The following is a 14,758-nucleotide window of genomic DNA, read 5'->3' as shown; positions in this document are numbered from 1 at the left end:
ACAACAATAGCCAATCTTCAACTTGACCTTTCCATTTTTTGTACTCTTCTTGTATCCCGCTAAACCTCGGACATTCCCTTCTCCATCTAGTCTCCCTTTGTTCACTGTCGGATCCAGGCATCTTGGATCAACCACGCTCTGCTACCAGTTTGAATATTAGCCTAGCCTAACCTCCCTTTTTTTACACAAATGTTTAATCTACCCACCTATACGCATTCTCCAACTCCAGTATACTCCAGAAATCACCTTAGAACAACAGCACCACAAAACATATGACCCAAAAACTCCTACCAGACAGAGAGCTCTCTCCCAGCAACCAAACTGCACACGCACGTGTCTCCTTCTCCCCGTGTTATTATTTACATCCCACCGACACCGCCGCCATCTTGACTATGATGTCACAGCCTATGACATCACAACCCAACTTAAATACATCAACAGACACCTAAAATCAACCATATGCTATCCATACATAGGACACCCACCATATTTCAACAATGCATAAAATACCAAAAACAATAATACAATATATAATCTAGGCATCAGCTGTTCGATACGTTTCTTTACCTGGATTTGATGCTTCCCAGACCCTTTTGGTTTCTTCTAATGATTTGTTGGGAGCATCTGGAGGGGTTTTGGGCGGTTTTGCACCTAATTACGCTCCTTCTTTCCTTGCGGGGAGAGGGAAAGCATCACCGTCTTTGTCGTATGTTTCACCTTCTGATACGTAGAGGATGGAGGGAAAGTGGGTGGTGTTAGGCCTATTAGGGCTACCAACCTTAGATGGGTTGTTGTCTTACTATATGACGTCACGCTTCCCTCCAGGTCTTCCAACTGTGAGTGTTCCTTCTCCCCCTGGTCTGCAGTTTATGAGGGCAAACTCTACAACAGCTGCTGCGTCGCATGTGTTTCCAACTTCACAGAATTTGTGAATTACGTTTGTGGCCCATGCAGGGATTCCAGCAGTATTAATACACCATCTTCCATCAAGGCTTTATATCTTCATACTATAGGTGGAGTGGGGTCATGGGTTTTCTTCGTCATTTGAGTACCATTTTTCGAGGGCGTTGCGCAATTCATGGTTTATGAGCTTGTTAGAGTACCTATTGTTAATGAGCATCTGTGAAGCTCTCAAGCTTAAGGTGTGTGTGTCCTTCTAGGTAGAACAATGGGAGAAGGCCCTTTTCACAAAGGCCTTGATGGTGGTGCTCTTGAACTTGGTAGGGAACTTGCTATTCCCATTGAGGCACATTCCCGAATTGGTCTTCTTCGTATAGACAAGGACGTCAAGGAAGGGGAGCCAATCATTGGTGCTAAACTAGACAGTTTAGTTAAGCATGCTGCATTGTTGGCCCATGTAGAAGTTGGTGAAGAGAGCTCCCAGAGGAGTGCCCACAGCAACGCCATCTTTCTGACGGAACATCTGTCCTCGGTGGGTGCAGATGTCCAGCAAAGTATGCAGAGGCTTCTGGGATATTGAATGGTGCTGTAGATATATCCCGGTAGACACGGTTCAGGATGATGATATCCTGAATTGTGTGTACCTGGATCCTTCTGTGGTCCCACTCAGTATCCCAGAATGTCATCCTGAATTGTCTCCTGCTGCCTCTGTCAGGAGGTGTGTATCAGGGCCAATAACCAAAAATTTTCAGCGCTAAACAAGACCCATAAAACTGGATCGCCAATAACCAGGGACTACCTGTACTAAAAATACATTTTGTGGTCTTTTAAAATAAGTTGAGAAAAAAGATTTATTTTTTAAATCTACCTCAGTTTTATTGTTTTCTTATATCAGATCCTTTCCATTTAGGATCATTTGCTAAATTGTATCAATATTCTAAGTAGAGGCAGTCCCTGGTTATTGCCAGACTCAGTTATTGGCAGTCTGGTTTTATGGGGCTAGACAGCCATCTATGGCCCCAGAATGGGCCATAGGTGACTGTCTAACAGAGGTGCCATGAACTGTGTATTGGCACCATTCACCAAAACTTTGTGCCATAAGCGCCATCAATCACCAAGCCAAGAATTTTACCCCGCCAATAATCGGGGACTGCCAGTACTCGCTATATATTGGTATATAACTCCACATACTTTAGAGTACAGTTCTACTTGTCTGAAATTGAGATCAAATACAAACATCAATGATTGGTCGTGGCGGCAGTGTTTTGTCTACGTATTTGAATTAGGCTAAAAATGATAAGTACAGAGAATAAGGGTTCATTGTATTTCCATGAAATCATATGGGGATATTAGGTTTGGGTCATGAACATTTTGGAACATGAACAAACTTTAGGAAGGAATTGTGTTCGTGAATCTAGTACTACTTTAGTAATGTATAAGAATAACAATTCACAATCACTACAGCAACATTGCCTGAACGCTTTAGTAAAACTCACACATTTTTCTCAGCTCAATGAAGACAAAACTAAATGGATATCCACACTCCATATTTCTACACATTTCATAATCATTGATTACCTGGTAAAATCCCAAGCACCTGGTAAAGGTTATGTAGTCTATGGACTACATGAGTTGGTACTTCAATGAAATCATTAATGATTGGAATTATCATGCCAATAATATATAACATCAGTATCTTGAAGATTTTAAATTGTTTGGTAAAGTTCACAATTACAAAAAACTTTTCTCCAGGCAGTCCTTGGTTATTGGGGGGGTGGGGTTTCCATTCTCACTGAGATGCTGATAAGCAACAATCGCCATTACCCAAAACTTGGCGATTCGTGGCGTTTTTGGCACTCAGATTTGGTTAGTGGCACCAATAACCGGTTAATGGCACCTGTGTTAGGCATGTTATTGGGCCATACCTCTACTATCAGCACCTTATGACAGCATCTGATGGTGCCAATAACTGAAACTCTGCCCATTATGGTGTCATAAATTGCCAATTTCATGGTGCTGGACAAGTGCCGTAAAACCAGATTGCCATCAACCGAGTCTGCCGATAAGCAGGGACTGCCTGTGTTTGTCTTCCCTTAGAAAACAGACAAACATCAAGACAATTTTCTCAACATCAGTGATGTTACTACCAGTGCAGTCATACCCAATGGAAGCGGTTCCAATGTATTTTGTTTTAACACTTGAACAGAACCCTGATGTGAAGGGTAACTGGGGGAACTTTGTTATAAAAGCATTGTTTGATTATAAAATACGACAAAGGAAATACTGGCCTTTAGTAAACACCAAGGCTTGTAAGTCCAGCAGAGTTCGGAACTACAATTACATTCTGTGTTTCATAAACAAGAAGTTAGGCTAGCCCTCATTTCCCTTTCAGTAACCTCAAATTATCTAATGTTAAAAGGTCATTGCATGATAAGTTTCAATGACAGAATTGTCTTATAGTTTTTCCTTAATGTTAGTAACTTCCCGCCTGGTAAGAGGTCTATGGCCTCCCAATTTAAACAAATATAAGCCTACCCTTTAAACGTTAAAGGAAATACAACTTTTCACTGCATCTGAAAACTAAATACAGTGGAGTTCTCCTGTCTTGAGTCCTTTATATTCTATCACTGTGTCAACAAGCACTTTTCTTATCAAGACCAGTTAGAAGACAATTTTTTGTAATTTGTTGGTCATTCTTTTGGACCCCATGGGGCTGGGGTGTTAACCCTGAGAGAGTAACTCCTTTGAGGATGAACAGTGGTACACTATCAAGAATAAATATTTCCAATGAGGTGCTTAGAGATATTCATAAGGAACAGCTATAATTAAAGTTACAGACAAGCTAATGACATAATTTTTCAAGGTAATTTTTGTTATTCAACAAAGTACTCTGTAATTTACTGTGGTTGTAAAATGTAATTAATATATTTTTTTTTATAGCCGCCACTCGAGTCTTTGGCCACCGTTGAAGAAACTGTTGTTCGTGACAAAGCTGTAGAATCCTTACGAAGGATTTGTGAAGAACACAACAATGAAGACCTTGAAACACATTTTGTACCACTTGTTAAAAGATTGGCAGTTGGTGATTGGTTCACATCAAGAACATCTGCCTGTGGTCTTTTCTCCGTGTGCTACACAAGGTTATCTATAGCCACCAAAGGTAATATTTTATGGATGCTTTGATTTTATGACTACTAATGTGAAAGTAAATGTTTAGATGCATTAACATATTTTATGAATGCCCTGTCTATCCATGCTAATACCTTAAGGAAAGAATCAAAAGCTTATCATTCAAGTCCCTGCTGTATTTGACATGTTATGGTCTGTATGGGAGAACTACCTACTATGTATGCAGATCCCCTTTAGCTCCCAGCTTTTTTTTGTTGAAGTCTGTGTGTGAATATATAGGTCAGGTTGTCAGTTAACCCAGAATCTTAAAGGATTTGAAAGCACACAAGTAACACTTCCTGCAGATTTTGATAATAAAAAAACTGGTACTAATAGGTCTTGGAGATCTCTTAGGCCATTGGAATGAGTATGTAAGACATAATAGTTTGATGTAGGATTTGGTGCTGTCATAGTCAATTCTTTGAAACCAACAAGATCCTGGTTTCACACCAGTGTCTGCAGTCAAAAGAAATTTTAAATGACTATCTGGTGCTTCAGAAGCAATTTGAAATTATCTAGAATACATTTTTGTAATAAATTGAAGTTTTAATTCCACAAACTGTATTAACCCTTAAACGCCGACTGGACGTATTTTACGTCGACATTTTTTGTCTCTCGGGTGCCGACTAGACGTATTTTGCGTCGACATACAAAAGTTTTTTTAAAAATTCGCTGAAAAATACTTTTAGGCCTACCAGCCGAAAACTCTTGAATCATGCGCCTTGGGGGATGCTGGGAGTTCACGGATCAAGGTGTTGTTTTGTTTACAATTGTTACGCAGGTGCGGAAGCGCGAATTTCTTTCTTGCCGCACTAAAAAGTATCTGTGACACATCTCGGAAATTATTTCGTCACTTTGACATAATTATTGTACCATTTTAAATTAGCCGTTACATGGAGTATTATATATGAAAATGTGCGCATTTTTATGTAGAATACAACTAAAAAATACTCATGATTGTAGCTTTTATCATTTTTGAGATATTTACATATAAATAACGATAGAAGTGCCAAAATTTCAACTCACCTCGGTCAACTTTGACTCTACCGAAATGGTCGAAAAAACGCAATTGTAAGCTACAACTCTTATATTTTAGTAATATTCAACATTTACCTTAATTTTGCAACTAATGAAAGTCCTCTAACACAATATTTCAATTTATGGTGAATTTATGAAAAGAAAAAACTTTTTTCCTTACGTCCCGCGCAGTAGCTCTTTCGAAAAAAATCATACATGCGATTGTGGTAATGTTGCACCATTTTAAATTAGCCGTTACATAAAGTTTTATATATGAAAATGTGCGCAATTTCATGGCACAATACAACTAAAAACAACCCATGGTTGTAGCTTTTATCAATTTTGAAATATTTCATATAAAAAATGATAAGTGACCAAGTTTTCAACCTTCGGTCAACTTGACTCTACCGAAAATGGTAGAAAAACGCAATTGTAAGCTAAAACGCTTAATTATATTATAGTAATATTCAAGCATTTTACATTTAGTTTGCAACAAATTGGAAGTCTCTAGCACAATATTTCGAGTTATGGTGAATTTATGAAAAAAATAACTTTCTTTACGTCCGCAAACGGTACCTCTTCCGAAAAAATCATACGTGCGATTGTGGTAATGTTTGACACCATTTTAAATTAGTCGTTACTATAAAGTTTTATATATGAAATGTGCGCAATTTCATTTAAAATACAAACAAAAAATAATTGAAGGTGTAGCTTTTCTCATTTTTTAAATATATTTGCATATAAATCACGATAAATAGAAAAGAACCACGTTCGGTCAACTTTGACTCTACCGAAATAGTCGAAAAACGCAATTGTAAGCTAAAACTCTTACAGTCTAGTAATATTCAGTCATTTATCTTCATCTTGAAACAAAATTTGAAGTCTCTAGCACAATATTTAGATTTATGGTGAATTTAAAAAAAAAAAAACTCTTCCCTCCGCGCGCGGATTCTCCGCCACAAATCTCCGAAATGCGTACGTCCCATTCTCGGTAATATTTTGCTCCGTTTCATATTAGGCATTTCATAGAGTTTTATATATGAAAATGTGCGCATTTTCATTTAGAATAAAATGAAAAAATATTTGAAGGTTTGTAGCTTTTCTTATTTTCCGAAATAATTGCATATAAAAAAAACTTATATATAAATAATTCGACATTTCGGTCAACTTTAACTCGTCAGATTTTATGGTCGAAAAACTGCATTTGTAAGCTAATATTCTTTACAGTATATTAATATTTAATCATTTGTCTTCATTTTGAAAGAAATTGGAAGTCTCTAGGACAATATTTAGATTTATGGTGGGAATTTTTTGAAAAAAATATTTGTTTACGTCGCGCGTTACGAATTCATGCATTATTTTGTGATAATATTTTCTCTGTGTTGCTTTTATCGTTTTACAATGTGTTATATACCAAAATGATCGCAATTTAGTGTACATTACAATGAAAAAAAAGTAATTTGTTACCTTTAACCGTTCTGCGCAAGCGCGATTTGAATACAATTATATATGAAATTTCGTTTTTGTGCCATCATATATCGCATTATTTATATATGATATGATGATTTTTTTTCATTTTCTGAATGGTTGCATACTAAACCTCAACCAATGACAAAAAAAACAAAAAAAAGGAGCCAAAAATGAATCTAATCTGAAAACTAAGCGCGCTGTGATTTTTTGAAAAAAATATTTTTCCGCTTCCGCGCTCACTCTGAAACAAACCCTCTGGCACACGGAGACTTTTTTTTTTTTTTACCGCTTCAGCGTTTAAGGGTTAAGCTGATGTATATCTTGGATCCCTGTTCACATTAGAAATGAAAAAGCTGATAAGATAGCTAAAGATGCATATGATAAGATTGCCATAGAAAGTATCCAGGCTCGTTAGCGTTCATCAGATGCTTTGAAAGGTGTTAGTCCATCTTAAGGCAATGAATTATTTTCCTATTTTAATTTTATTACTACAAGTAAGGGAATGGTTGTGTTAGTCTCGGTGACAATGTAACCCCATTTTGATAACCAGTTTTTTAAATAAATTTGGCATAGGATTTACAAGTTGCTCCCATGTTGATCTTACATCATTACTTCGTATATACAGGCAGCCCTCGGTTACTGTTGGTATTGGTTACTGGCATTTCGGTTTTATGGGGCTTGTTCAATATATTTGTAACTGGGTTTTACCCTCCTTAGGGTTTACAGCACCATTGTCTGGTTATTGGTGGCTTAGGCTAAATGCTTATTGATATCCTCCTACTTCATTGCCAACAACTCCAGTCCAGGTAACCCGTGATTTCAATCCTAACATCATCCAGCTTAGAGTAAAAAATTGACAAGAAGTTAGAGATTTTGGCTAAATCTATAATTTGGAAAAATAGTGTCGGTGAAAATACCAGTGTTGTGCCAACTATCAGTGAAGTGTCCGAGGAGGTGGCTGTCTGTCCCCCCATTTCTCCTAGACGAAGGTCACTGTCCTGCTCCCCCGCACCCGGGAGAAGACATATTGGAGGTCGAAAGATACTGGGTGGGGGGGATTTTGCCCACAGGCAGTCGCCAACTCTGTCGATCCTTTTGACTCGCGAGTGTTGACTAAACGCCATTGGAAAGGCGTAGATGTGAGTGAGGTACAGTTTTTGTCTGATTCGGACGTGCTGTCGCCTGACGAGACAAGAAGTGTGGAACGCTGCAGTGTCGTGACCTTTAAAGAGACATGCCACTTTTGCGGACTGTATAACTCTACCAGCAAAGAAGTCGAGGGAGCCATGGAGTCCCCAACCTTCCTGCAGTTTTGCGCCTGCACAGTCTTTTTGGGAATAATGTCAGTTATCTCCATCTCCGGAGAATATAGTTCTAACTGGCAACAGTCACTTGCGATCTGACCAGCACTCACGCTCTTGTGCTGTCGACTTCCCTCGTAGTTCATCAAAAGAAATTTGACTCTTTCGCCTCCTGCAGTTTGTAGCGCTTCGCCTTCTAGTCGCTTGTCTTCTAAGAAGAGCTGCTCGACAGCTACTGCTCTAACATGTACCTCTGAGGATCTAAAGACCAGCGCTTTGGCAGATGAGTTGCCATTTGGTCCTTTCAAGCAGCAGCTCCAAGAGCTTATGGGGTTTTTGAAGAAAGCAACGGCCCCTAGAGGAGAGGAAGATGGTTTCGTCAGTTCTTTCTGAGGACGAAGTATAGGAGCAGGAGTAGAAAGCTTCTTTGGCATACTCTAGTCAGTTGAAGTTTTTCCTGGCTAAGTGTGCGGACTGCTTTGAACCATCACCTTCATTGCCACCTTCTATGTTCATGAAGGACAGGAAGGTAGCATCTTCAGGATTGCTGAAGCTAGTGCTTTCTCATCGGCCAAAAAAGTGTTCAAGGAGTCAGACGAGTGGCTAGCAAAGAAGCAAGAGTCAGGTAAGGCCTCATTCGCCTATCCCCCTTTAAAACTGCAGAACAAGACTTTTTGGTTCTACGCGACCGGAGAAGTTCCTTCCTTGGGAGTATCTGCCTCCTTTCAAGAGGACCTCTCAGGTTTATTGGACGTGAACAGAAGACCGGCTTTTGCGGCTGCGAAAGTAATGTTCTCCTCGCCCGACTTTGATCACCTGGTTCGGAACTTGTTCAAGGTGATTAAAGTATTTATTTTTTGGGATTGGACTGTGACAGCATTAGCCAGGAAGATAGTGGAGTGTCAGTCTGTGGAAGAGAAGTTTTCGATGGATTGGCTTAATGTTTGTCCTGCGCAGACCAAGCTGTGAGAGATGGATCGGGTGAACTAGCTGTACTCAATGGGAATACTTGAAAAGAGGGAGCTGCGGTGCTCTTTTGTGTCTTGAGTTGTTATGACAAATCAAAAATCAGCATTGATGTTCTCTCCCCTTTGTAAGTCCCACCAGTTCCCAGAAGAGACTATTCAACAGGTGCTGTCTGATCTGGAAATGAAATCAACTAATGACCTTTTGATGCAGTCAGCGAGATGACCGAAGAACCCTTCCACTACAGGAGCTAAAACCTCTCTTCAGAAGCGCACTTTTCGTGGGGATAAAACTAGATTGCAGAGGAGACCGAGGACTAACTTGCAAGCACCATCCAAGTCCACCAGGAAACTCCCTTTAAGCCAACAGACAAGTAATCGGGAAGTCCTTCACACCTGTAGGGGCGAGACTCCATTATTTTTGGGAGGAATGGAGTTGGAGAGGAGCAGAGCAGTGGGTAGTCCAGGTGCTTCGAGAAGGACATGTGATCCCATTTGCTCAAGATCTTCTGCTGTCCAATGTGCCCATCTGTTTGACAGCGTACTCAAAGGGATCAAGGAGAGCTTTGCCATTAGCCAAAGAAGTAAAAGTGCTTATCAGCAAGAAGGCCATAGAAGAGGTGACAGACAAGAACTCCCCAGGCTTCTACAACAGACTTTTTGTAGTCCCCAAGACATTGGGGGGCTGGAGGCTCGTATTAGACATAAGCTCTTTGAATCTCTTCGTTCAGAAGATTAAATTTTGAATGGAAACCAGTCGGTCTGTGATGTTGCCCTCCAACTGGGCGACTGGATGGCGTCTCTTGACATGAAGGATGCTTATTTTCATGTCCCCATCAAGATTCCAAGAGATTTCTGAGGTTTGTCTTCAAAGGGAGAGTTTTCCAGTTCCTCTGCTTTAGACTATCAACGGCTTCCCAAGTATTTACACCTATCCTTGCCCCTCTGGGAAAATGGCTTCACCGGATGCGGATCAATGCAGCCTTTTATTTGGATGACTGGGTTCTGAGATCCAAATCCAGTCGTCAGTATTTGTGAAGAATTTAGAAAGGAAGTTAAATCTGACTCAACATTTTGGAATTCAAGTAAATCCCAAGAAGTCCCAATTGCCTCTGACTCAGAGGATTCCCTATTTAGGGATGGTTCTGGACACTAGCTTTTTGGGCTTTTCTCTCCGAAGAGGGTAGTCATGTTTAACAACAGTACGAGAGTTTCTTGTTTGCCTGTCATGCTCAGCTCTAGACTTGATGAGCCTCCTGGGAACCCTTGCTTCAGTGGAGAGTTTCGTAACGTTAGTCTATCTACTCATGAGGTCTCTCCAATTCTTCCTAAAAGCAAATTGGAATTGGAAGACACAACCAGACTTGCTAGTTTTTCCATTGACGGAAGAGATCGAGTCAGGTCTTCGTTGTTGACTGTCAACAGAAAAACTTCAGGAAGGACTTTCTCTAGTCACATTGAACCCCAACCTAGAGTTCTTCTCAGATACATTGGACAAGGGATGGGGAGCTCTACTAGGAGACAGGAGGGTCTCTGTTTTTTGGATGGAGCAAGAGAACACCCTACACATGAATGTGAAAGAGTTGAAGGCGATTCTTCTAGGTTTACAAGCGTTCGCTGCTCTAATCACCGGAAGAAAAGTAGCAAGTTATGCGGACAACACCTCAGCATTATCGTATGTTCAGAAACAAGGAGGGAAACAATTTCTCTCTCAACAGAGTAGCGGAAGACCACCTTCTCTGGGTGAACAAGCACAAGATCCCCTTTTTCCTAGGTTTTTTCAAGGAAGAATGAATGTATTGGAAGACGAGCTGCGCCGCTCAAGTCAGGTCCTGTCAACGGAATGGACTCTGAACGAGAAAGTTTGCCTAGATCTGCGGAGATTATGGGGGAACCCAGCGGTGGATCTCCTCGCCACCTCAAGGAACAGTCGCATTACAATTTTCTGTTCACCGGTTCCAGACCCGCTAGCGTGGAGAACAGATGCAATGCTGCTGGACTGGAGGGGCCTCAACGTATATGCGTTTACACTTTCAGGATGATAAAAGAAGTAATCAACAAGCTACAGTCACATCAGAATGTGTTGATGACTCTCGTGGCCCCTTCTGGACCAGAAAAGAATGGTTCCCGGACTACTCAAGGTCTTTCGTAATTAGAAACTTGATGGACAAGTGGGAGCAGAAGAGAAGGAATGTACGTTATGTTTTGTCAGAGCTATTAGAGACTACCTGCTTAGGACAGAGACGATAAGAGGAAATTTGAATCGACTCTGGTGTTCGGCGAGAGACCCCTCCTGTCCTCTCTCTGAACTCTGGTGTTTGGCGAGAGACCCCTCCTGTCCTCTCTCTAAACTCTGGTGTTCGGTGAGAGATCCCTCCTGTCGTCTCTTTAAGAATGCGATTTCATTCTTCCTAAGGAGCTTTATTTTGGAAGCTCATGTTCAAATACAAGATCAAACTCTTAGCCTGCTGAAGGTGAAGGCACACAAAAGGGATTTTGACGTAAGGAAAAATCTATTTCTGGGCGATTGGCTCGTGTCGCCAGCGAAATATCCTTTAATCTATTATTTCTAGGGTAAATGTACTAACACATACCAGAGAATAAATAAAATAAAGAAAAAGGTCAGTATAACTGACTCGCTCACCCTCCAAGAGGGTGTCGGTATGAACACTATGGCGAGTGAGACCACTACCACGAGCCAAATGCCAAAAGAATTCTCCCACTACAAAATCCCCCCAAGAGGAGAGCCGACCCACAGAGTGGGCAGCACATACTACTACTACTCCATCCCATGCTGCCGACTGCTGCGCCTCTGGTGGCCATCCTGAAGTTAGCAGACAATCTTGGCGCTGGGACGGGTAGTGGGCGGGATTCGCTGGCGACACGAGCCAATCGCCCAGAAATAGATTTTTCTTACGTCAAATCCCTTTTCTGGGCTCAGCTCGTGTCGCTGCGCGAAATCGTACCAGAGAAATAGCACAAGATTGTAGAGAAATCAATAAAATTAAAAAGAGGTCTCAAATAAAAGATAAAATAAAAATAAAAGAATATAATTGCTAATAAGGATACATATACACAGTGGTACAAAATTAGAAATATTGCTTAAATTACACTTAATTCTAATAATATTTCTTTTTAACTTAGGGTAATTTACATATATACAGAGGTAATATGGCATATATGTACCAAATGGTATCTGTGTAAAATTTATGTATCAAAATGTACAGAGCAATTAACATAAGTTGAACAAACAAAACTCAATCATAATCATATATAAAGGAATGTATATAACCTAATATACAAAAACCCGTAAACCATTATAATAAGGAGTATCCCTAGCATAAAAAACATAGGGGATGAAATCCAACATATCAATATTCATCATCAACTGTGAGTGTCCCTAGCAAAAAAATAAGGGACACCCACCCAATTATCACACAAGCAGCTAAGACACAAGGTGACCGTAAATGAACAAGGTAGGAATAGACAAACTGTTGGTGAAGCAGGTAGAAAGGAGGACTGGATCTTTCTACTAAAGATTAGCTAGAGTCAGGGGAAACTATGTTCCCCGCTGCAACTGCTGAAAATTTCAGAGCTTCCAAGGACTTTAAGTAATGACGTTTGAAAACTGTCGGCGATTTCCATCCAGTATACTTTTTTCAACTCATCGAAGTTCATATGTTGGAAATAGTTAATTGAGGTGGCTACTGCCCTGACATCATGTGCTTTAGGGAAAGAGTTCAGGATGGCTTGTAATGAAGTACAGGATTTGTTGCCTGATGCCTTAATAGATAAAGTGCCACCTTTTTCTCTCTTAAAGAGAGGACCCGATGAGGATGAGGAGGTCCTAGATAGAAAGGCTCGCAAGGATGAAACTGGGCAAAGAGATATATCTTGTGGAAGGGGTAGTACCTTCCATGGTTCCCACCTCATCAAAGGATCTTCATTCTTAGCTATGAAGCTACGTTCCGGAGAAAGTAGCACTTCCCCTGTGGGAAGGAACTGAATATGATCCGGATCTCTGGATATAAAGCCGACAGTTCTGAAAATTCTAGCTCCTGAGGCCAAGCTTAATAAAAAGAGGGTTTTTGGGTTTTCTTAAGAGCATTATAAACGAGCATGTGTCATTTATTGGTTTCTGAAGCCAGTTTTGTTTTAGAACATCGTTTAAGAACCATGATACTGACGTAGGCCTTACAGAAGGTCTAAGTCTAGCACACGCCTTGGGGATAGACGAGAAGTAGGAATCTGTCAAGTCTATGTTGAACCCAAATAAATTGAAAAATCTTTTTGCAAGGATGATTTTTTGTTTGTCGTTAATTGTGCTAGCTGCTAATCCTTTTTCAAATAAGGATCTGAAAAAGGATCATAGCTGAATTGATTGTCATGATCTTATATCTGATTCTTTCAGGAAGGTTGCTAACTTTTTGACAGCAGCATCATACTGTCTCAAGTTGAATCTCTTTTATCGGATTCCAAGAAGAGAATATTCTGAGGGTCAATGTTCGCATCCCTTTTCGCTGCAAACTTCATGAAATCCATAAAGTTGAGGGTTTTGAGAATCCCTGAGGAAGCGAACACAGTCTTCGTTTGTACTGACTGGGAGAGCCTGGGATTGGGGATCCGAAGAGGGCGAAGACCCAGTTCCAGAATGAAGAGGGTACCAATTGCTCTTCGGCCAGTCTTGGGGCTACTAGAGCCACTTGACCCTTGAATGTCCTGAGTTTGTTCACACTTTCATGAGAAGATTCACTGGAGGAAAGACATAAATCTTCTCCCAGTTGTTCCAGTCTAGAGCAGGGCGTCCGTGGCATAGGCCAGAGGGTCCAGGTTTGGGGCTACATAACACGGAAGTTTGTGGTTCGCTTGGGATGCGAAGAGATCCACCTGTAGACCTGGAACTCTCTGAAGAATCCACTGGAACGAACTGTTGTCCAGTGACCATTCCGACTCTAGAGTACTGATCGGGATAGAGCATCTGCTTATGACGTTTCTCACTCCAGCAATGTGAGTGGAGGAGAGATGCCAACTGAACTTGTCCGCCAGGGAGAAGATGGCTACCATGACATGATTTAGATGACGTGACTTGGAGCCTCCTCTGTTTATACAAATGTACTACCACTGCGCTGTCCAGGACTAGCTTATGATTTGGGAGTATTTTGGCGGACGTAACCTTTTTTAGGGTCAAGAACACTGCCATTGCTTCCTACGTTTATTATGGACTGATGGAACTGAGGTGACCACGTTCCTTGAACCTTCTTGAACTGGGAATATCCTCCCCAACCGCTTAATGAAGCGTCGTGTGGATGGTGATCCCTGGTGGAGGAAACTGAAGGGGCACTGACACCGACAAGTTCTTGACTTTCGCCCACAGGGCGGAGTCGATTCTTTAGAATCAGAGGGACTGAGGACATTTTGTCCCTGGACCTGACAGTTTGCTCGTGAGCGCCAGATTCTGGTTAGGTCTTTCAGTTTGGCTTTCATTAGGATGTTCGTCATGACGCAAACTGGAGAGAACCCAGGATCCTTTCCTGAGATCTTCTTGAAGCCAGTTTGTGACTCAGAAATTGCTTGACTGACTTCGCTATTTCCTCCTTTTGGGTGATGGAATCGACAGAGTATGGGAGGATAGATTCCATTGAATGCCTAGCCACTGAAAGTTTGACTCTGGAGTGAGTCTTGATTTGGTCCGTTTATCTTGAAGCCTAGATATTCCAGGAACTGAATCACTTTCAGTGTTGCTTTGTTGCATTCTTCGACTGTTGAGGCCCAGATCAACCAATCGTCGAGATACGCTACTACCATAACCCCTTGCGATCTGAGTTGTTGAACTACTACTTCGCCAGCTTCGTAAACACCCTGGGGGCTACGTTGAGCCCGAAAGGAACTACCTTGAAGGAGAATGTCTGGTCTCCTATCTTGAAGCCCAGATACGGA

At 41.0% G+C, this 14,758-nt stretch overlaps 1 protein-coding gene across 1 annotated transcript in view; it reads left to right on the top strand.

The window, feature by feature from the left end:
• LOC135226988 (serine/threonine-protein phosphatase 2A 65 kDa regulatory subunit A alpha isoform-like) overlaps positions 1-14,758 on the top strand; it is a 200,773-nt gene that overhangs the window by 16,447 nt on the left and 169,568 nt on the right. The window contains exon 3 of the mRNA XM_064266702.1: positions 3,841-4,060. Coding sequence (XP_064122772.1) covers positions 3,841-4,060 — 220 coding nt within the window. The remainder of the gene's footprint in view (positions 1-3,840; positions 4,061-14,758) is intronic.

Source organism: Macrobrachium nipponense, chromosome 15, assembly GCF_015104395.2.
Source record: "Macrobrachium nipponense isolate FS-2020 chromosome 15, ASM1510439v2, whole genome shotgun sequence".
Classification (NCBI taxonomy): Eukaryota; Metazoa; Arthropoda; class Malacostraca; order Decapoda; family Palaemonidae; genus Macrobrachium; species Macrobrachium nipponense.
This window is presented reverse-complemented; position numbering and strand designations above follow the sequence as displayed.